This window comes from Hyperoodon ampullatus (assembly GCF_949752795.1).
Source record: "Hyperoodon ampullatus genome assembly, chromosome: 3".
NCBI classification, from domain to species: Eukaryota; Metazoa; Chordata; class Mammalia; order Artiodactyla; family Ziphiidae; genus Hyperoodon; species Hyperoodon ampullatus.
The window spans coordinates 112,345,074-112,369,061 of record NC_136916.1 but is presented as its reverse complement, the minus strand read 5'-3'; the positions used below and the strand labels follow the sequence as shown (position 1 = coordinate 112,369,061).

General features: G+C 37.2%; 1 protein-coding gene across 2 annotated transcripts in view; it reads right to left on the bottom strand.

The window, feature by feature from the left end:
* SCFD1 (sec1 family domain containing 1) overlaps window positions 1-23,988 on the bottom strand; it is a gene marked incomplete at its 5' end in the record, with an annotated part of 137,793 nt that overhangs the window by 32,807 nt on the left and 80,998 nt on the right. For both annotated transcript variants that reach the window (XM_079701113.1, XM_079701114.1), the window contains 3 exons: window positions 7,140-7,219; window positions 10,424-10,494; window positions 21,487-21,583. In XM_079701113.1, the coding sequence (XP_079557239.1) occupies window positions 7,140-7,219; window positions 10,424-10,494; window positions 21,487-21,583 (248 nt within the window). The remainder of the gene's footprint in view (window positions 1-7,139; window positions 7,220-10,423; window positions 10,495-21,486; window positions 21,584-23,988) is intronic.

Genomic DNA, 23,988 nt, shown 5'->3' with positions numbered 1-23,988 from the left:
ATATGTTATAAAAATTAGAAAAGACAGTTTTCGGTTTCTTTTGTTAAACTAAGGTTTGTTGTCTACTTTTTTCTTATCATAAGAACACAGTGAAGAGGGCAGACAGCAGAAGCAAGAAGAACTCAATTCTGCAGCCTGTGGAAGGAAAACCACATTCACAGAAAGATAGACAAAATGAAAACGCAGAGGACTATGTACCAGATGAAAGAACAAGATAAAACCCCAGAAAAACAACTAAATGAAGTGGAGATAGGCAACCTTCCAGAAAAAAATTCAGAATAATGACAGTGAAGATGATCCAGGACCTCAGAAAAAGAATGGAGGCAAAGATCGAGAAGATACAAGAAATGTTTAACAAAGACCTAGAAGAATTAAAAAACAAACAGAGATGAACAACACAATAACTGAAATGAAAAATACACTAGAAGGAATCAATAGCAGAATAACTGAGGCAGAAGAACGGATAAGTGACCTGGAAGACAGAATGGTGGAATTCACTGCTGTGGAATAGAATAAAGAAAAAAGAATGAAAAGAAATGAAGACAGCCTAAGAGACCTCTGGGACAACATTAAACACAACAAATTTCGTATTATAGGGGTCCCAGAAGGAGAAGAAGAGAGAAAGGACCCGAGAAAATAATTGAAGAGATTATAGTCAAAAACTTCCTTAACACGGGAAAGGAAATAGCCACCCAAGTCCAGGAAGCACAGAGAGTCCCATACAGGATAAACCCAAGAAGAAACATGCCAAGACACACAGTAATCAAATTGACAAAAATTAAAGACAAAGAAAAATTATTGAAAGCAACAAGGGAAAAATGACAAATAACATACAAGGGAACTCCCATAAGGTTAACAGCTGATTTCTCAGCAGAAACTCTACAAGCCAGAAGGGAGTACCATGATATATTTAAAGTGATGAAAGGGAAGAACCTACAACCAAGATTACTCTACCCAGCAAGGATCTCATTCAGATTCGATGGAGAAATCAAAAGCTTTACAGACAAGCAAAAGGTAAGAGAATTCTGCACCACCAAACCAGCTCTATAACAAATTCTGAAGGAACTTCTCTAAGTGGGAAACATAAGAGAAGAAAAGGACCTACAAAAACAAACCCATAACAATTAAGAAAATGGTAATAGGAACATACATATTGATAATTACCTTAAACGTGAATGGATCAAATGCTCCAACCAAAAGACACAGGTTTGCTGAATGGATACAAAAACAAGACCCATATATATGCTATCTCCAAGAGACCCACTTCAGACCTAGGGACACATAACAGACTGAAAGTGAGGGGATAGAAAAAGGTATTCCATGCAAATGGAAATCAAAAGAAAGCTGGAGTAGCAATTCAAATATCAGATAAAATGGACTTTAAAATAAAGACTATTACAAGATGCAAAGAAGCCCACTACATAGTCATCAAGGCATCAATCCAAAAGAAGATATAACAATTATAAATATATATGCACCCAACAAAGGAGCACCTCAATACATAAGACAACTGCTGACAGCTATCAAAGAGGAAATTGATAGTAACACAATAATAGTGGGGGACTTAAACAGCTCACTTACACCAATGGACAGATCATCCAGACAGAAAATTAATAAGGAAACACAAGCTTTAAATGACACAATAGACCAGATAGATTTCATTGCTATTTATAGGACATTCCATCCAAAAACAGCAGATTACACTTTCTTCTCAAGTGCACATGGAACATTCGACAAGATAGATAACATCTTGGGTCACAAATCAAGCCTCAGTAAATATAAGAAAATTGAAATCATATAAAGCATCTTTCCTGACCACAACGCCATGAGATTAGAAATCAATTACAGGGAAAAAACCGTAAAAAACACAAACACATGGAGGCTAAACAGTATGCTATTAAATAAGCAGGAGATCACTGAAGATATCAAAAAGGAAATCAAAAAATACCTAGAGACAAATTACAACAAAAACACGATGATGAAAAACCTATGGGATGCAACAAAAGCAGTTCTAAGAGGGAAGTTTATAGCAATACAAGCTTACCTCAAAAAATAAGAAAAATCTCAAATAAACAATCTAACCTTATACTTAAAGGAACTAGAGAAAGAACAAACAAAACCCAAAGTTAGTAGAAGGAAAGAAATCATGAAGATCAGAGCAGAAATAAATGAAATAGAAACAAAGAAAACAAGAGCAAAAATCAATAAAACTAAAAGCTGGTTGTTTGAGAAGATAAACAAAATTGATAAACCTTTAGCCACTCATCAAGAAAAAGAGGGAGAGGACTCAAATCAATAAAATTAGAAATGAAAAAGGAGAAGTTACAATGGACACTACAGATATACAAAGCATCAGAAGAGACTACTACAAGCAACTCTATTACAATAAAATGGACAACCTGGAAGAAATGGACAAATTCTTAGAAAGGTATAACCTTCCAAGACTGAACCAGGAAGAAATAGAAAATATGAACAGACCAATCACAAGTAATGAAATTGAAACTGATTAAAAATCTTCCAACAAACAAAAGTCCAGGACCAGATGGCTTCACAGGGAATTCAATCAAACATTTAGAGAACAGCTAACACCCATCCTCCTCAAACTTTACCAAAAATTGCAGAGGAGGGAACACTCCCAAACTCATTCTATGAGCCACCATCAACCTGATACCAAAACCAGACAAAGATACTATAAAAAAGAAAATTACAGACCTAAAACACTGATGAATATAGACACAAAAATCCTCAACAAAATACTAGCAAACAGAATCCAACAAAACATTAAAAGGATCATACACAATGGACAAGTGGGTTTTATGCCAGGAATGCAAGGATTCTTCAATATACGCAAATCAATCAATGTAATACAACATATTAACAAATTGAAGGAGAAAAACCATATGATCTCAAGAGATGCAGAAAAGCTTTTGACAAAATTCAACACCCATTTATGATAAAAACTTTCCAGAAAGTGGGCATAGAGGGAACCTACCTCAACATAATAAAAGCCATATATGACAAACCCACGGCCAACATCATTCTCAATGGTGAAAAACTGAAAGCATTTCCTCTAAGATCAGGAATAAGACAAGGGTGCCCACTCTCACCACTATTATTCAACATAATTTAGGAAGTTATAGCCATGGCAATCAAAGAAGAAAAAGAAATAAAAGGAATATAAATTGGAAAAGAAGAAGTAAAACTGTCACTGTTTGCAGATGACATGATACTACACATAGAGAATCCTAAAGATGCCACCAGAAAACTACTGGAGCTAATCAATGAATTTGGTAAAGTTGCAGGATACAAAATTAATGCACAGAAATCTCTTGCATTCCTATGCACTAACAACGAAAGATCAGAAAGAGAAATAAGGAAACAATCCCATTCACCACTGCAACAAAAATAATAAAATACCGGGCTTCCCTGGTGGCGCAGTGGTTGAGAGTCCGCCTGCCGATGCAGGGGACACAGGTTCGTGCCCCGGTCCGGGAGGATCCCACATGCCGCGGAGCGGCTGGGCCCGTGAGCCATGGCCACTGAGCTTGCGTGTCCGGAGCCTGTGCTCCACGATGGGAGAGGCCACAACAGTGAGAGGCCCGTGTACCGCAAAAAATAAAAAAATAAAAAAAATAAAATAAAATACCTAGGAATGAACCTACCTAAGGAGGTAAAAGACCTGTACTCAGAAGACCGTAAGACACTGATGAAAGAAGTGAAAGATGACACAAACAGATGGACATATACCATGTTCTTGGATTGGAATAATCTATACTGTGAAAATGACTATACTACCCAAAGCAATCTACAGATTCAATGCAGTCCCTATCAAATTACCAGTGGCATTTTTTACAGAACTAGAACAAAAAACCTTAAAATTTGTATGGAGACACAAAAGACCCTGAATAGCCAAAGCAGTCTTTAGGGAAAAAAACAGAGCTGGAGAAATCAGACTCCCTGACTTCAGACTATACTACAAAGCTACAGTAATCAAGACAATATGGTACTGGCACAAAAACAGAAATACAGATCAATGGAACAGGATAGAAAGCCCAGAGGTAAACCCATGTACCTATGGTCAACTAATCTATGACAAAGGAGGCAAGGATATAAAATGCAGAAAAGACAGTCTCTTCAATAAGTGGTGCTGGAAAACATGGACAGCTACATGTAAAGTAATGAAATTAGAGCACTCCCTAACACCATACACAAAAATAAACTCAAAATGATTAGAGACCTAAATGTAAGACCGGACACTATAAAACTCTTAGAGGAAAACATAGGAAGAAGAAGAAAACTCTTTGACATAAATCACAGCAAGATCTTTTCGGGTCCACCTTCTACAGTAATGGAAATAAAAACAAAAATAAAAAAATGGGACCTAATGAAACTTAAAAGCTTTTGCAAAGCAAAGGAAACTACAAACAAGACGAAAAGACAACCCTCAGAATGGGAGAAAATATTTGCAAAAGAATCAACGGACAATGGATTAATCTCTAAAATATATAAACAGCTCATGCAGCTCAATATTAAAAAAACAAACAACCCAATCAAAAAATGGGCAGAAGACCTAAATAGACATTTCTCCAGAGAAGACATAGAGATTGCCAGAAGCACATGAAAAGCTGCTCAACATCACAATTAGAGAAATGCAAATCAAAACTACAATGAGGTATCACCTCACACCAGTCAGAATGGCCATCATCAAAAAATCTACAAACAATAAATGCTGGAGAGGGTGTGGAGAAAACGGAACCCTCCTGCACTGTTTGTGGGAATGTAAATTGATACAGCCACTATGGAGAACAGTATGGAGGTTCCTTAAAAAACTAAAAATAGAATTACCATACGACCCAGCAATCCCACTACTGGGCATATACCCAGAGAAAACCATAATTCAAAAAGACACATGCATCCCAATGTTCATTGCAGCACTATTTACAATAGCCAGGTCATAGAAGCAACCTACATGTCCACTGACAGATGAATGGATAAAGAAGATGTGGTACATATATACAATGGAATATTACTCAGCCATAAAAAGGAACAAAATTGAGTTATTTGCAGAGATGTGGATGGATCTAGAGACTGTCATACAGAGTGAAGTCAGAAAGAGAAAAACAAATATCGTATATTAACGCATATGTGGATCCTAGAAAAATGGTACAGATGAACTGGTTTGCAGGGTAGAAACAGAGATACAGATGTAGAGAACAAACGTATGGACACCAAAGGGAGAAAGTGGCGGGGGGTTGTGGTAGTGGTGGTGGGATGAATTGGGAGATTGGTATTGACATACATATACTAATATGTAAAAAATAGATAACTAATAAGAACCTGCTGTATAAAAAATAAATAAAATTCCCAAGAAAAGAAAACAGTGAAATAAAAGCAAATTGGGAAAAAAAAACAGAAATATAGATAATAAAATGCAATCATAGACTCACAACTCAGAGATATCCCCTGTTAACAATTTGGTATATTTCTCTTCTATGCACATTTTTTTGATACACGTGAGATCAGAAGCATATTCCATCCTCTAGTCTTAAAAAAAATTATTTTAAGAAATAATCTGAAGATACTGTTGTAGAAAATTTGGAAATAAAGAAAAGACCCAAAAGGAAAAAAATTCTACTACTCGGAGTTACCCACTATTAGCATTTAAGTGAACAGAATTTTAGCTATGCAGTTGTATGTATATATGTGTATGTCCATATAGACACACACAAATGGATGGATAAATGGATAGATAATAGGGATCGTAATGTAAAAAATGTCATCTAAGTTTTGGCTCAAGTGTTACCTACCCAGAGGCTTACCCTGATCTCCTCAACAAATTTAGCTAATACCCCAACAAATTAAGATCTTATCACTTAGTTTTATTTTCTTTATATCACTTAATATGGTGAATATGGTTTAACAGAACTCTGTTCATTTGTTTGCTTATATGGTGATTTATTGTGCCCTCAACACAAATGTAAATTCAGTTAAAGTAGGAGCCTTCCATAGCATGTTTACTATTGTATTCTTTTTAAAATAAATTTTATTTATTCATTTTTATTTTTGGCTGCGTTGGGTCTTTGTTGCTGTGCATGGGCTTTCTCTGGTTGTGGTGAGCAGGCGCTACTCTTTGTTGCGGTGCATAGGCTGCTCATTGCAGTGGCTTCTCTTGTTGTAGAGCACTGGCTCTAGGCACGTGGGCTTCAGTAGTTGTGGCATGTGAACTCTAGGGTGCAGGCTCAGTAGTTGTGGTGCATGGGCTTAGTTGCTCAACAGCATGTGGGATCTTCCCGGGCCAGGGCTCGAACCCGTGTCCCATGCATTGGCAGGCAGATTCTTAACCACTGTGACACCAGGGAAGCCCCACTATTGTATTCTTAATGTCTAGAAGAGTCCCTAGTCACTGAGACAAAGGAAGTTATTTATCAAACAAATCATTGAATAGTAAACTATATTTCACTTTGTAACATAACATGGCCATTTCTCAGTGGTCATTAGAATAAGTCCTCCACAACATGATTTTTAATGACTCAGTTGCATTCCTGTGGAAATGACATAATTTCAATCCTTGACATTCAGGTTGATTTTCAAAATTCGATTATTACAATCGCTTCTAAGATTTTACGACTCCAATTTCTTCTTCGGGATTAATTCTTAAGAGAAGTGCTAGGTCAAAGCTATTCTTTTAAAAAACTTTTTATACCAGCCAGCAAAATTTTGACTATTTATATTTCTAATAGTAGAGTATAAATGCATCAGTTAATTTTCCTGGATCCTTGGCACAATATTTTCTAAATTTTTGCATTATATTAATCTGTATTTCTCTGATTATTAGTAAAATTAAAACATTTAAAAAATGTTTTTGAGATATTTGACCCACAACATTTCAGTCTTTGACCTTCTCATCTCACATCTTTGAAGAAAATATAGGAAAAAATATGTCTAGGAAAGAAAGGCATCACTATTTTATATAAAGTTGTGGAAAGGGTGGGGGAGATAAGGAAATATTTATGCCATTGAATAAAAAAAAATACTAAGGCACTTTTCAGTTTTCTTAGTAACATTCCCATTTTCTTGGGAACTCAACTTCCATTGTACTCTCTTAAATGGTAAGAACTGAAGAATAAAATAAAACTTACTTCCACTGTTTGATATATTGTAAGGGATTAAGGTTGCATCCAGCATCAGTTAAAGCTTTTTTGTATTGCTCCAAATCAGCCTGAAATAAGAAAAGAATCATATGACAAAAAATTTTACTTTCATGAAAGAGACCATTTTGTTTGTTGTCACTGGATTAATCAGAAAGTTAGACTAAAGGCATGAGCACCTAAGTAAAGTGGAGTGGTATCTTAAGGGAGTATCCAAAAGAGCATGAGATAAAAGTCACGTAAAATGAAAATTACCTTTGACAGGCTCCCAAATCACCTATATAGTATTTTGTCATCCCTCAGTAAGCCCAACAGAGTCAGTTTTTCCTCCACTGTTGACATAGATTGCTTGTCCTTGGGATAAGCATTAAATGAAAGATCTGGCTTGATCAAGAATATTCCAAAATTGGAAACATGAGAGGAATGACGTTGACTTAGGGGACCTGCAGATTCAGGTTATCCCATCTTATATTCACTGCAGAGATCCAAATTTATTAACTGAACAGCAGGTGTCCTACACTTTTTTTTTTTCTTTTTGCAGTACGCGGGCCTCTCACTGTTGTGGCCTCTCCCGTTGCGGAGCACAGGCTCCGGACGCGAAGGCTCAGCAGCCACGGCTCACTGGCCTAGCTGCCCCGCGGCATGTGGGATCTTCCCGGACCGGGGAACGAACCCGTGTCCCCTGCATCAGCAGGCGGACTCTCAACCACTGCGCCACCAGGGAAGCCCATGTCCTACACTTTTTAAATAGTTTTCTTTCTTACTCTTTTTTTATTTCCTGATGAGTAAAGTCTAGTTGAATTCATATATGTCACCAGAGCCTATCATCACAGTGACTCCATTATAAAAATTTAAAAGAAAGAAACTTTTAAGCTCACCATCAAATCAGAGATGTTCACTACTTTGCATTTGGGGGGTTATTACATTAGTAGTCAAAATTTGCGTCAAGCCACTTAATGACCACTTAAACTTATGAAAAGACATAATTCTTACCAAAAATAAATGAAATAAGATAATGTGGTCAAATTAAGGGAAACTGCATTAAGTTTTGAAATAATATATTCCTAAGAAAATATAAATAAGCTATTAGAATCCCTTAAAGGAACACCCCCATTAATGACAGAGATGTTTCTAGAAAGAAAACTATACAGTAATACCCTCCCTTCAGCAGTTTTGCTTTCCATGGTTTCAGTTGCTGTGGTCAACTGAGGTCTGAAAATACTAAATGGGAATTCCTAGAAATAAACAATTCATATTGTGTGCTGTTTGAGTAGTGTGATGAAAACTTGTGCTTTCCTGATCAGTCCTGCCCCAACCATTGACATCATCTGCTCCTCACATCTAATGATCGATACCATCATGGCTTGATGACACAGGATCATCTGAAGCAGACGATTCTCCTTCAGTCAGAAGGTCAATAGTAGCCTAATGCTACATCACCATGCCTGTGTCATTCACCTCACTTCATCTCATCATGCAGGCATTTTATCAGCTCACATCATCATCATAGGAAGGATGACTACAGTACAATATATTTTGAGAGAGAGAGTCCACATTCACATAACTTTTATTATAGCATATTGTTATAATTATTCTATTTTATTATTAGTTATTGTTGTTAATCTCTTACTGTGCCTAATTTATAAATTAAACTTTATCATAGGTAGGTATGTATGTATGTATAGAAAAAAACAGTATATATGGTAGTGGGGGGGGCGTTTGGTACTCTCCATGGTTTCAGGCATCCACTGGGGGTCATGGAACATATCTCCCTTGGATAAGGGGGGACTACTGAACTTCCCTACTGAATTAAAATAAAAGTCAAGAAATGTATTCTTAGGATAAAGCAGAATTGACCTAAAGTAAATATTGGGTTTACTTTGCTGTTTTAACATGCCAAACAAAAAGAAGCCTTACAATCTACCGACATTAGAAAAATAATTGCTACCAGCAAAGGAAAGGAGTTTACAACAGCCATATCATTCTAGGTGTCATTCCCAAGTTCCTTATGCTAGTAGCTCATCCAATAAAATTATACGAAGTTAACATTAGAAAGAGTTAATAGGTCTCTAACCCAGCAACAAGACTGATAGTAAAAATCACTGCTTTCCTTCACAGTATTACCTCTACATACTTAAAAAAGTTTTTTTCCTCAAAAGCAATTGATGGCTTATTACAGAAAAAAAAAACAACAAAATATCCCACAATCTACTCTTCCAGTGAGAAAAAAATCTAGAAAGGAAGATAGATTATTTTCCAATCATTCTTAGAAATTTATTCTGATATAAAAAGTAGTTTTACTGCAATACAGTCTCTCAACTTTATTTTTATATGGATCAAATGATAGATGTGAATCTGAAGTTTAATCTTAGGAAGTTATTGATACAATATTTATATAACTTTTGGAAATTTAGATATTTTCCTCCAAGTGACTTCTCTATATTCTATAATGGACATTAGTTTTTTTTTTTTTTAATTTGTTTGTTTATTTTTGGCTGTGTTGGGTCTTCGTTGCTGCACGTGGGCTTTCTCTAGTTGTGGTGAGGGGGGCTACTCTTCGTTGCGGTGCAGGTGCTTCTCACTGTGGTGGCTTCTCTTGTTGCGGAGCACAGGCTCTAGGCACACGGGCTTCAGTAGTTGAGGGCTCAGTAGTTGTGGCTCGCAGGCTCTAGAGCGTAGGCTCAGTAGCTGTGGCGCATGGGCTTAGTTGCTCCGCAGCACGTGGGATTTTCCTGGGCCAGGGATCAAACCCACATCCCGCTGCACTGGCAGGCGGATTCTTAACCACTACGCCACCAGGGAAGTCCCTGGACATTAGTTTTAAAACAACTGTAAAATATTACCAAACTTTTACTTTAGGTTAAAGCAAAATTCCTTGTAAGGAAAATAAGTATTAGTGGCTATAGCTTAAAGAAATGGAACTTCTAGGATCATCACATCATGAGAAATGATAAGATCAATCTTTCAAAAGGCAGAGCAAACTTGGTTAACTTAGTTTAGAATAGTTATTTTCCAGAAATAAGAATTTTGGTCACAAATTCAGTTCATATTCTAACAACTTAAAAGTGGTAAGATATTTCATGAGTAAACAGTTCTCTTGGTGACAATAAATACTGCTATAATATTCAGCGGTAAATAGAACTAGCCTTACGAAATTTTTTTTCTTTTAAAGGAAGGAATGAAGTAATTATTTGGTTACAGTGATCTTTACTTCCATTTTCTGAAACAAGCGAGTATTCTCCCTTCCTCCCAATAACTGAATACAGAGGACATACCTCAGAAGGTGCTTGCTGTGCACTTATGTAATAGATAAGAAACAGCCTCATTTTATCTTCTGGAGTTCCTGCTACAAAGGGGAAAATAGATAAGGAAAAAAAGACTTTCATAACTCTGGTTGTTATGTGTTATAGTCAACACTATAAACTCAAGGCATACATAAATATGACAAGACAAACTAAGGTTCTTGATTCAAATGATTTAACGTTATAGGCACTAAATTACAACCATGTAAAACACAGATATGGAAAAAGATTAAATACTATGGGATTATAGGGATGAACTATGGAAGCATCTCTATTCTATCTTCCAAACTGTCTATAGTGTTGTGATTTATGTATCAGATCTAAACTCAAAAAGGTATAGGTAGGATAATCATACAATTCTAAAACAGTACACTTTTGAGATGAAAAGGGGGATGCTAGTAATAAGTATGTAAGGACAACTGGTATACAAATGGGACTATCCTGGGAAACCAGTTGCATGGTCCCGTTAGGTACTGGGTTATGAAAACCTGCTGGCTAAAATCATCTAACTGAGCCTAAGGTCATACTTTTGAAATTGAAGCCACTAAATATACATTTCTCCCCTTTCTGAAGGGTCTATGAAGATTTGGAAAAACCATAGGTCTATAGTATAATAAACACCATTGTATTATGCAGATTATATCTGCCTAAAGTTTTAAGACAAAACAAAGGATTTCAGAGAAATTTCTTGCTTGCAGTGCATCCTTTGAGATACTACTCCTATTATCCAAAGCCCGAGACTGTCCAGAGAATCCTTTTATTTTCCCCTCAACACTGGGTGTACTTCGATGCAAAGTGATAAGGCACTGGTCGTGGGTAACTCAGTTTCACTATTTAACAAATACCAGTATGCACTCTCACTTCAAAGTGTGTCCCAATACATAAGAACTCAGAATTGTTATACTTTATTATAGAATAAAAACAAGAATAATTTTTTCAAAACATATTGACTGATGACCCATTGATTTTCTATCTTCAAATTATCCTTACTCCCTAAATATGACAAAGACTGGTAATAAAGATCAATGACAGGTTCTCCAACATTCTCATGCTTACAAATAAAGATTGTATTTCAGATATACTGAAGTAGGTTACTGGATTCAGGGTTTTGTTTAAATCCTAGGAGAAAGCTGATATTTTTGTTTTAGCAGGTAATTAGCCTCGAAGGGTTCAGGCCAAAGCTCCTACCAGCCTCTGTGAGCCGTTTCCATCATGGATTCTATTTTTAAAATGTTTGCAGTGCTACTGGGATCTGTCCCACTGCCCAGCAGCCAGTACGGGAACTTGGAGGTCATCTAGTCCTTCACCTCTCAGTCTTTGGAATGCTGTTTAGGATCAGATTCATGCACGTACAACTCAGAGGTGAGCCCAGGAATTCATAAACAACTTTATGGGGTTGCTTTCCTGAGCTCCTTCCTTCTGCAATCTCCCTGGTACTTTCCAGTTTCCTTGGCCTTCCCTTTTTAGTGCTCCAGCCAGAAAGCTTTGGCTTTAGGTACCCTGCTCCATTGTGCATTTCCTGCAGTTATGACGAAGCAGTTAGAGGACAAAAAGAAAAAGAGGAACGGGGCTTGCTGTAGGCTCTTGGAACAACAGCTCCTAAGATACGAGAGACAGGTTCCCCTCCTCAGAGTTTTAGGGGCCTGTGGGTTCCTGCTGGCGCTTTTAATATCCGCAGCACAGAGCATAGCCTCTTCAAGCTGATGTCTGGGTCCTTTGGACATGTTCCATTAGGTTTTAAGTACTTTTCTTGCTTTCTGACACAAGAAAATGTTTCAGGCTCATTTTGTACTTTCCCTCCCTGGAATCAACCATACTCCAATGAGTCCTAGTGGAAAGTGGAATATATAAGGCTAAAATTTTTACTACTGGGGAACTGTTGCTCCTAGCCCTGCTCAGTTGGCAGAGTTAGGGAATATATATATATATGTGTACACACACACATGCATATCTATATTTATTTCTCTATTTGGCAAGTATTTAACAAAAACACCAAGTCTACATCAGCACCTCCAATTCCAATCCAATATTACCAGGGTTCATTCTAGTTTTCTTCATTTCCATAGTTATAACTTCCATTTCTGACAGTGGGAAACCTGGCTCCCTTTTTTTTTTTTTGCGGTACATGGGCCTCTCACTGCTGTGGCCTCTCCCATTGCGGAGCACAGGCTCCGGACACGCAGGCTCAGTGGCCATGGCTCATGGGCCCAGCCACTCCGCGGCATGTGGGATCTTCCTGGACCGGGGCACGAACCCGCGTCCCCTGCATCGGCAGGCGGACTCTCAACCACTGCGCCACCAGGGAAGCCCCTGGCTCCCTTTTTATTACCTGATGTATTTACTTATTTATCCAGTCCCCTGTATATAACAAATATCTTATCTCTCCCACTGTCCCCTTGCCTGCATGGACGTTGTCTCCTCCACTTGGGCTCTGATTCTCTACAAAGGACCCACCCACATGCCTGGCTATAATTCTCACCCCACCTGAGCCAATGTTTGGTTTGTCCTATGCAGGGTCACCCCCCTTAATCTGATAGGACTCTTATACCCTTATAACTGCTCCCACATGTGGACACTCTGCTCACTTCACTTGGACTTTGACATTTCATGCTGGATTACCAACCCTCCCTCTACCGGATATGTGGATGCCCTCCTCATCCTGCTCAGGTTCTGACATCTTGTTCTGGGCTGAAGTGGTACTACACTGCTACTTTGCATGAATGCCTACCTTGCTCTGCTCTACTTAATGTCTTTAATAATAAACGGTTTGAGAAAGTAAGGGAAAGGAAAAAGAAAGATTCTGATTGCTTTTTTTAATCAACACACTTAATTGCTTCAACTTTACTCAAAATTTATTGTAAATAACAAGTAATAGCTCTGAAGTGATGGACTTAGATGTATTTTTCATATTTTTAATTGCAAAGTACACATATCTTCAAAATGTTATGTTCTCCCCACAAATCTAACTTTTTAAAAGTGTGAGAAATACTATGGCTTCTCAGAAGTTTTTATGAATAGAACCCTTTAATTACAAACAAGTGAAAAAAAATTTTAAACTTACTTTCCAACGTGATATAAAATCTAAAAGTCAGACCAAAACTATAACTCAAAAAACACCATTATTTACTTGAAAAGCTTGTATGTAAAATATAAGCTAAATAGCTTATATGCTTTTTATTCATTTTTCAAAAGAGCTGAGATTTGAATTGAAAACTCTTCTGAAATTATTAAGCCTGTAAAGTTTAGAGAATTTTAGTGGCTTAAACCCTATGAAGATCTTATGATCATTATGATTGAAAACAATGATTAGATTATATTTTCTAAGTGCAAATAGTTATATCTTGTTTTAAGAAAATCTAACAAACATATATTTAGATAAATATAAATATAAAGGGACTGTCTACAGAGTTTCTCTAAAAGTGAATTCCCAGGGGCCTCAGATGTGAATCCGGGGTGCAGACAACTGTCAAGCCCAGGCAGAGTCCCTGGCACACTGGGCGGCAGGGGTGGTGCAGATGGCCTGGCTCTGACCCCGAGGACACCAGGTCACCCTGTGCACCTCAGGCCACCGCACTGTCCCTCCGGCTGCTCCAGGTCCCCATGGCCGCACACCACCCAGGCGGTTCCAGGGATTTGGATGTCCATGCCTTTGGGGGACCATTACTTCGTCTGCCACATGCCGTGTAGCTGACAGGGTCTTGGTGCTCTGGTGGGGTGTCAGGCCTGTGCCTCTGAGGAGGGAGAGCTGAGTTCAGGACACTGGTCCACCAGAGACCTCTCAACTCCATGTAATATCAAATGGCGAAAGTTCTCCCAGAGATCTCCATCTCAACACAAAGACCCAGCTCCACTCAACGACCAGCAACCTACAGTGCTGGACACCCTATGCCAAACAACTAGCAAGACAGGAACACAACTCCACCCATTAGCAGAGAGGCTGCCTAAAATCATAATAAGGTCACAGACACCCCAAAACACATCACCGGATGCAGTCCTGCTGACTAGAAAGACAAGATCCAGCTTCATCCACCAGAACACAGGCACTAGTCCTATCCACCAGGAAGGCTACACAACACACTGAACCAACCTTAGCCACTAGGGGCAGACACCAAAAACAACGGGAACTACAAACCTGCAGCCTGCGAAAAGGAGACCCCAAACACAGTAAGTTAAGCAAAATGAGAAGACAGAGAAACACACAGCAGATGAAGGAGCAAGGTAAAAACCCACCACACCAAACAAATGAAGAGGAAATAGGCAGTCTACATGAAAAAGAATACAGAATAATGACTGTAAAGATGATCCAAAATATCGGAAATACAATGGAGAAATTACAAGAAACGTTTAACAAGGACATGGAAAAACTAAAGCACACACAAACAATGATGAACAACACAACAAATAGAATTAAAAATTCTCTAGAAGGAATCAATAGCAGAATAACTGAGGCAGAAGAATGGATAAGTGACCTGGAAGATAAAATGGTGGAAATAACTACTGCAAAGCAGAATAAAGAAAAAAGAATGAAAAGAATTGAGGACACTCTCAGAGACCTCTGGGACAACATTAAACCCACCAACATTCGAATTATAGGGGTCCCAGAAGAAGAAAAGAAAAACAAAAGGACTGAGACAATATTTGAAGAGATTATAGTTGAAAACATCCCTAATATGGGAAAGTAAATAGTCAGTGAAGTCCAGGAAGCACAGAGAGTCCAATATAAGATAAATCCAAGGAGAAACATGCTAAGACACATATTAATCAAACTATCAAAAATTAAGTACCAAGAAAAAATATTAAAAGTAGCAAAGGAAAAGCAACAAATAACATACAAGGGAATCCCCATACGGTTAACAGCTGAACTTTCAGCAGAAACTCTGCAAGCCAGAAGGGAGTGGCAGGACATATTTAAAGTGAAGAAAGGGAAAAATCTACAACCAAGATTACTCTACCAAGCAAGGATCTCATTCAGATTCGACAGAGAAATTAAAACCTTTACAGAGAAGCAAAAGATAAGAGAAATCCGCACCACCAAACCAGCTGTACAACAAATGCTAAAGGAACTTCTCTAGGCAGGAAACACAAGAGAAGGAAAAGACCTATAATAAGAAACCAAAAACTATTAAGAAAATGGTAATAGGAACATAAATATCGATAACTACCTTAAATGTAAATAGATTAAATGCTCCAACCAAAAGATACAGACTGGCAGAATGGATACAAAAACAAGACCCGTATATATGCTGTCTACAAGAGACCCACTTCAGACCTAGGGACACATACAGACTGAAAGTGAGGGGAAGGAAAAAGATATTCCATGCAAATGGAAATCAAAAGAAAGCTGGAGTAGCAATTCTCGTATCAGACAAAATAGACTTTAAAATAAAGACTATTACAAGAGACAAAGAAGGACACTATATAATGATCAAGGGATCAATCCAAGAAGAAGATATAAGAATTGGAAATATTTATGCACCCAAAATAGGAGCACCTCAATACCGAAGGCAAATGCTAATAGCCATACAAGGAGAAATCGACAGTAACACAATCATAGTAGGGGACTTTAACATCCTACTTTCTCCAATGGACAGATCATCCAAAATGAAAATAAATAAGGAAACACAAGCTTTAAATGATACATTAAACAAAATGGAATTCATTGATGTTTATAGGACATTCCATCCAAAAACAACACAATACACTTTATTCTCAAGTGCTCATGGAATATTCTCCAGGATAGATCATATCTTGGGTCACAAATCAAGGCTTGGTAAATTTAAGAAAACTGAAATTGTCTCAAATATCTTTTCTGACCACAATGCTATGAGACTAGATACCAATTACAGGAAAAAAACTGTAAAAAACACAAACACATCAGGCTAAACAATACATTAGTATATAACCAAGAGATCACTGAAGAAATCAAAGAGGAAATCAAAAAATACCTAGAAACAAATAACAATGAAAACACGATGACCCAAAATCTATGGGATGCAGCAAAAGCAGTTCTAAGAGGGAAGTTTATAGCATTACAATCCTACCTCAAGAAACAAGAAACATCTCAAATAAACAACCTAACGTTACACCTAAAGCAATTAGAGAAAGAAGAACAAAATAACCGCAAAGTTAGCAGAAGGAAACAAATCATAAAGATCAAATCAGAAATAAATGAAAAAGAAATGAAGGAAACTATATCAACGATCAATAAAACTAAAAGCTGGTTCTTTGGGAAGATAAACAAAATTGATAAACCATTAGCCATACTCATCAAGAAAAAAAGGGAGAGGACTCAAATCAATACAATTAGAAATGAAAAAGGAGAGGTAACAACTGACATTGCAGAAATACAAAGGATCACAAGAGATTACTACAAGCAACTCTATGCCAATAAAATGAACAACGTGGAAAAATGGACAAATTCTTAGAAAAGCACAACCTTCCGAGACTGAACCAGGAAGAAATAGAAAATATAAACAGACCAATCACAAGCACTGAAATTGAGACTGTGATTTAAAATCTTCCAAAAAACAAAAGCCCAGGACCAGACGGATTCACAGGCAAATTCTATCAAACATTTAGAGAAGAGCTAACACCTATCATTCTCAAACTCTTCCACAATATAGCAGAGGAGGGAACACTCCTAAACTCACTCTACAAGGCCACCATAATGCTGATACCAAAACCAGACAAAGATGTCACAAAGAAAGAAAACTACAGGCCAATTATCACTGATGAACATAGATGCAAAAATCCTCAACAAAATACTAGCAAACAGAATCCAACAACACAATAATAGGATCATACACCATGATCAAGTGGGGTTTATCCCAGGAATGCAAGGATTCTTCAACATACGCAAATCAATCAATGTGATATACCATAATAACAAATTGAAGGAGAAAAACCATATGATCATCTTAATAGATGCAGAGAAAGCTTTCAACAAAATTCAACACCCATTTAGGATAAAAACCCTCTAGGTAGTAGGCATAGAGGGAACTTTCCTCAACATAATAAAGGCCATATATGACAAACACACAGCCAACATCGTTCACAATGATGAAATATTGAAACCATTTCCTCTAAGATCAGGAACAAGACAAAGCTGTCCACTCTCACCACTATTATTCAACATAGTTTTGGAAGTTTTAGCCACGGCAATCAGAGAAGAAAAAGAAATAAAAGGAATCCAAATCGGAAAAGAAGAAGTAAAGCTGTCACTGTTTACAGATGACATGATACTATACATAGAGAATCCTAAAAATACTACTAAAAAACTACTAGAGCTCACCAATGAATTTGGTAAAGTAGCAGGATACAAAATTAATGCACAGAAATCTCTTGCATTCTTACACACTAATGATGAAAAATCTGAAAGAGAAATTAAGGAAACACTCTCATTTACCACTGCAACAAAAAGAATAAAACACCTAGGAATAAACCTACTTAAGGAGACAAAAGACCTGTATGCAGAAAACTATGAGACACTGATGAAAGAAATTAAAGATGATACAAACAGAGAGAAAGATATACCATGTTCTTGGATTGGAAGAATCAACATTGTGAAAATGAGTGTAGTACCGAAAGCAATCTACAGATTCAATGCAATCCCTATCAAACTACCAATGGCATTTTTCACAGAACTACAACAAAAAGTTGCACAATTTGTTTGGAAACACAAAAGACCCTGAATAGCCAAAGCAATCTTGAGAAAGAAAAACAGAGCTGGAGGAATCAGCCTCCCAGATTTCAGACTATAGCACAAAGCTACAGTAATCCAGACAATATGGTACTGGCACAAAAACAGAAATATAGATCAATGGAACAGGATAGAAAGCACAGAGATAAACCCACGCTCCTATGGTCACCTTATTATTATTATTGTTTTTTTGCGGTACGCGGGCCTCTCACTGTTGTGGCCTCTCTCGTTGCGGAGCACAGGCTCCGGACGTGCAGCCTCAGCGGCCATGGCTCATGGGCCCAGCCGCTCTGTGGCATGTGGGATCTTCCCAGACCAGGGCACGAACCCATGTCCCCTGCATCGGTAGGTGGACTCTCAACCACTGCGCCACCAGGGAAGCCCTGGTCACCTTATTTTTGATAAAGGAGGCAAGAATATACAATGGAGAAAAGACAGCGTCTTTAATAAGTGGTGCTGGGAAACCTGGACAGCTACATGTAAAAAAATGAAATTAGAACACTCCCTAACACCATACACAAAAATAAACTTAAAATGGATTAAAAACCTAAATGTAAGGGCCTCCCTGGTGGCGCAGTGGTTGAGAGTCTGCCTGCCGATGCAGGGGATACGGGTTCGTGCCCCGGTCTGGGAGGATCCCATATGCCGCGGAGCGGCTGGGCCCGTGAGCCATGGCTGCTGAGCCTGTGCGTCCGGAGCCTGTGCTCCGCAACGGGAGAGGCCACAACAGTGAGAGGCCCGCGTACCACAAAAAAAAAAAAAAAAAAAAAAAAAAAAAAAAAAAAACCTAAATGTAAGACCAGATACTATAAAACTCCTAGAGAAAAAAACATAGGCAGAACACTCTATGAGATAAATCACAGCAAGATCTTTTTTGACCCACCTCCTAGAGGAATGGAAATAAAAAGAAAAATAAACAAGTGGGACTTAATGAACCTTAAGAGCTTTTGCACAGCAAAGGAAACCATAAACAAGACGAAAAGACAACCCTCAGAATGGGAGAAAATATTTGCAATTGAAGCAACTGACAAAGGATTAATCTCCAAAATATACAAGCAGCTCAGGCAGCTCAATATCAAAAACACAAACAACCCAATCCAAAAATGGGCAGAAGAGCTAAACAGACATTTCTCCAAAGAAGATATACAGATTGCCAACAAACACATGAAAGGCTGCTCAACAGTACTAATCATTAGAGAAATGCAAGTCAAAACTACAATGAGGTATGACCTCACACCAGTCAGAATAGCCATCATCAAAAAATCTACAAACAATAAATGCTGGAAAGGGTGTGGAAAAAAGGGAACCCTCTTGCACTGTTGGTGGGAATGTAAAATGATACAGCCACTATGGAGAACAGTATGGAGGTTCCTTAACAAACTAAAAACAGAACTACTATACGAGCCAGCAATCCCACTACTGGACACATACCCTGGGAAAACCATAATTCAAAGAGTCACGGACAAGCCTCTTATATATCCTCATCCACCAGAGGGCAGACAGCAGAAGCAAGAAGAACTACAATCCTGCAGCCTGTGGAACAAAAATCACATTCACAGATAGACAAGATGAAAAGGCAGAGGGCTATGTACCAGACGAAGGAACAAGATAAAACCCCAGAAAAACAACTAAATGAAATGGAGATAGGCAATCTTCCAGAAAAAGAATTCAGAATAATGACAGTGAAGATAAGCCAGGACCTCAGAAAGAATGGAGGCAAAGATTGAGAAGATGCAAGAAATCTTCCAAGAAACAAAAGTCCAGGACCAGATGGCTTCACAGGTGAATTCTACCAAACATTTAGAGAAGAGCTAACACCCATCCTTCTCAAACTCTTCCAAAAAATTGCAGAGGAAGGAACACTCCCAAACTCATTCTACAAGGCCACCATCACCCTGATACCAAAACCAGACAAAGATACTACAAAAAAAGAAAATTACAGACCAATATCACTGATGAATATAGATGCAAAAATCCTCAACAAAATACTAGCAAACAGAATCCAACAACACATTAAAAGGATCATACACCATGATCAAGTGGGATTTATCCCAGGGATGCAAGGATTCTTCAATATACGCAAATCATCAATGTGATACACCATATTAACAAATTGAGGAAGAAAAACCATATGATCATCTCAATAGATACAGAAAAAGCTTTTGACAAAATTCAACACCCATTTATGATAAAAACTCTCCAGAAAGTGGGCATAGAGGGAAACTACCTCAACATAATAAAGGCCATATACGAAGAAAAAAAAAAAAAGTCATGTACCACAATGTTCATTGCAGCTCTATTTACAAGAGCCAGGACGTGGAAGCAACCTAAGTGTCCTCAACAGATGAATGGATAAAGAAGATGTGGCACATATACACAATGGAATATTAGTCATAAAAAGAAACGAAATTGAGTTATCTGTAGTGAGGTGGAGGGACCTAGAGACTGTCATACAGAGTGAAGTAAGTCAGAAAGAGAAAAATAAATACTGTATGCTAACACATATATATGGAATCTAAAAAAAAAAGGTTCTGAAGAACCTAGAGGCAGGACAGGAATAAAGACACAGACGTAGAGAATGGACTTGAGGACATGGGGTGGGGGAAGGGTAAGCTGGGACAAAGTGAGAGAGTGGCATGGACTTATGTATACTAACCAATGTAAAGTAGATAGCTATTGGGAAGCAGCTGCATAGCACAGGGAGATCAGCTCGGTGCTTTGTGACCACCTAGAGGGGTGGGATAGGGAGGGTGGGAGGGAGACGCAAGGGGGAGGAGATATGGGGTATATGTATATGTATAGCTGATTCACTTTGTTATAAAGCAGAAACTAACACACCATTGTAAAGCAATTATACTCCAATAAATGTGTTTTAAAAAAAGTAAATTCCCTAAATATTGAAAACAAAATTCAGTTTTAGCTACATCTTTTTAGGAAACTCTTTAGGGTGAAACCAAAGTAATTAGAAACTGCATCACTTAGAGATTCTGGCTTTGAATATTTTACCTTCAAATCTTCCTGGAGCCAGAAGAAATTGAGCTTTAAATGTATCACTTTAAACAAATGAATATAAAAAGTGCTTAAATACCTCGCCCCCACAAAAAAAAGCACTTACATACCATCAAAGAAAAGTTCAATAAAATAAAATGTAAATCATTTTTCTACCTTAGTAACTGCTATGTTACAAATTTCTCAACAGGAAATAGCTCATTTAATTATCTCATAAATAGCAAAGATTATGAGAAAAACAATGATTCTATTCAGATTTTACTCAAATTGAAAATGCTGGATTCATCAGAAATAAAACTTACATTAACCTCAAATTCATGGTACATACCATCAGGGTCTGATATTATATCTAGAAGCGATTTATCCAGAGTAGTTTTGCTCATTATTTTTTCCTCATATTCAAAATATACATCCAATTTTCTTGCCTGTTTCAAAATAAGTGTCAGATTAGAATACATCAAGTAATAAAAACATACTAAAGGACTCTCAGCTTACAAGTTTTTATGATCAATTTGAAAAACAAATATTCATTTCCTAGTAGAATTTAAAGTTTCTTACTTTTGATTATATAGTTAATGTAAAAAAAATGATAGATTGACTATTATATTTATCATATTTTACTTATAAATTCAGAATTAACTCTGCATGTCATATATTAGCAAAGACAAAAAATCACACAAATCTCAATTATTGTATTAATTAGTAACTAGCATACAAATAACACTGTATTCCATGCAAATTAATGTCAAGTGGTCATGTTACGTTTACTTTTTTAGTGAGTAAATTCAGATATTTTCATCCTAACCGGAAAGTTACCCTAATTATTTTCAATGGTTTTTAAATAAACTATTTTCCTACTTAATACTTTTAAGTTTAGATAATGGAAAAGTAGTCAAACTTAGCTTTTCTGTATGGCAGCTTTTCTAATTTAAAATTCATTGATTAAAATTATCCAAATGAAATTAACATGTTAGGATAATCCGAGGTAAATAAAAATTATCGAGTATCTATTAAATTATGCTTCAAATAGACGAGAGAAAAGAACATGCTTTACTACTGAAGGTATTACCAATCTAACTAGAAACCATTCATGAAATAAATGAGAATACTTATGAGATACCAACAAAGAACCAAAATGTAAATATAGAATATAAATAAATATATTAAGATCAGATGATAGAATGAAATAATTAACCAATTGTGGAGAAGGAAGCGATGAGTTTTGAATTGTTTTGAGAGTGATTTGGGGACATGGATAGACAGAGTTCATTTCAGTTAAAGGGATCATACCAAGGCATAATCAGAGTGGATTGATCTGAGTGGCAGACTCAGGAGTGATTTCATATATGAGGCAACAGGCAATCAACCAGAGTCCCTCAATCCCACTCCCCTGCAGTGGCACACAAGGCCAGAGCTTTAAACAGATGAAATATTCTGTTTGAAAATCCAAACAACATGAAAAGGTAAATATATTGAGACCTGTCTTCACTCCTGTCCTTTTCCACCCAATTTCCACCTGCTTCTTTGGATATTCTTTATTTATCCTATAGTTTTTCACTTTCTCTATGCAAATAGTATCTATACCCTAAGATCCCTCAGCTTTCTGCCACAAAAGGTAATATATTATACTCTTCTGTCCCTTGTTTTCACTCAATATAACCAGTACATGGAGAATTTCCTTATTAGTGAAGTCTAGATAACAGTTAATAAACTCTGTCAGAGTTTTCCTTTTTATAAATGGTTTTTCATATTCTTCAGATTCCCTGATACAGGAACCACTTTAACTACTGTATAAAGCTACTTTGAATAACAAAGTAGATGAGAGGTAAAGTCCTAGGAATGGAAAAATGTAATATCAAAAATGAACAAAAGAAATAGAAAGGAGATCCTAGGAAACAGAACATGGTGGTGACTGTGTGAATGGAAAGGAAGAGACAGAAACTTAATAATTAACATGAGAATGTATATGGGAAGGAAGCTAGTGAAAAAAGTCAAAGATAACTCCTGGGAAACTAGGATAATAGTAGTAGGAACTATGTTAACATAAATATTAGATTGGGAAAGGCTAGTTATCTGTAGAGTAAAGCTAGGAATGGAAGGGGGAAGGTGATAAAATAAGGTGTTAGGCTGACTTTCGGGCCCTCACAATCTGCTCCAGCCAACTTTTCTGTTTTATCACTATTCACTGGGTTCAGTTCCCTCTAGTCACATCAATTAACTCACTGACTTTCGTTAAAGTCAGTGTACACTACATACGTAGTGTATGCTTTTAATCCTCAAGGCTTAGGCTTGGGTTATATACTCTTAGCTTTTTTAGAATGTATTTCTCCTCCATCACCTGCCTAGTGAATTCTACTCATTTTTCAAGGTCCAGCCTCTTTGCAGCGTCTCTGTAACTCTTCAGTCTCTGTTCTTTCCCTTTCCTGCCCCTCCCCCAATCTTCTTCACGGGGAGAATTTATTAATCCCTTAAGTGTGTACTGACAGCACTTTGTACACTTCTCCATAATAATGATCACACCACATTACTGTCTTTGGTCTCCTAAAACTGTAAACTCCTTAAAGTGTGTCTAATTAATTGTTTAACCCTAGGAGTCTAACACAGCATCTGGCTCATAACAAGTACTTGATAAAATATTTGTTGAATGTCTAAGCTAATAGCAGGACATATACAGATCAAGTAGTCATCTTTAGAAGTTATAAAAGGAGATAAATGAACTAGAAGTGAAAAATGTAAAGAATCAAGTCTTTAGTGACTTAATATATAAAATTATGTAGGCTAAATGCCATAATGGAATCTAATGTCTGTACCTACATAAATCAATGAAGAA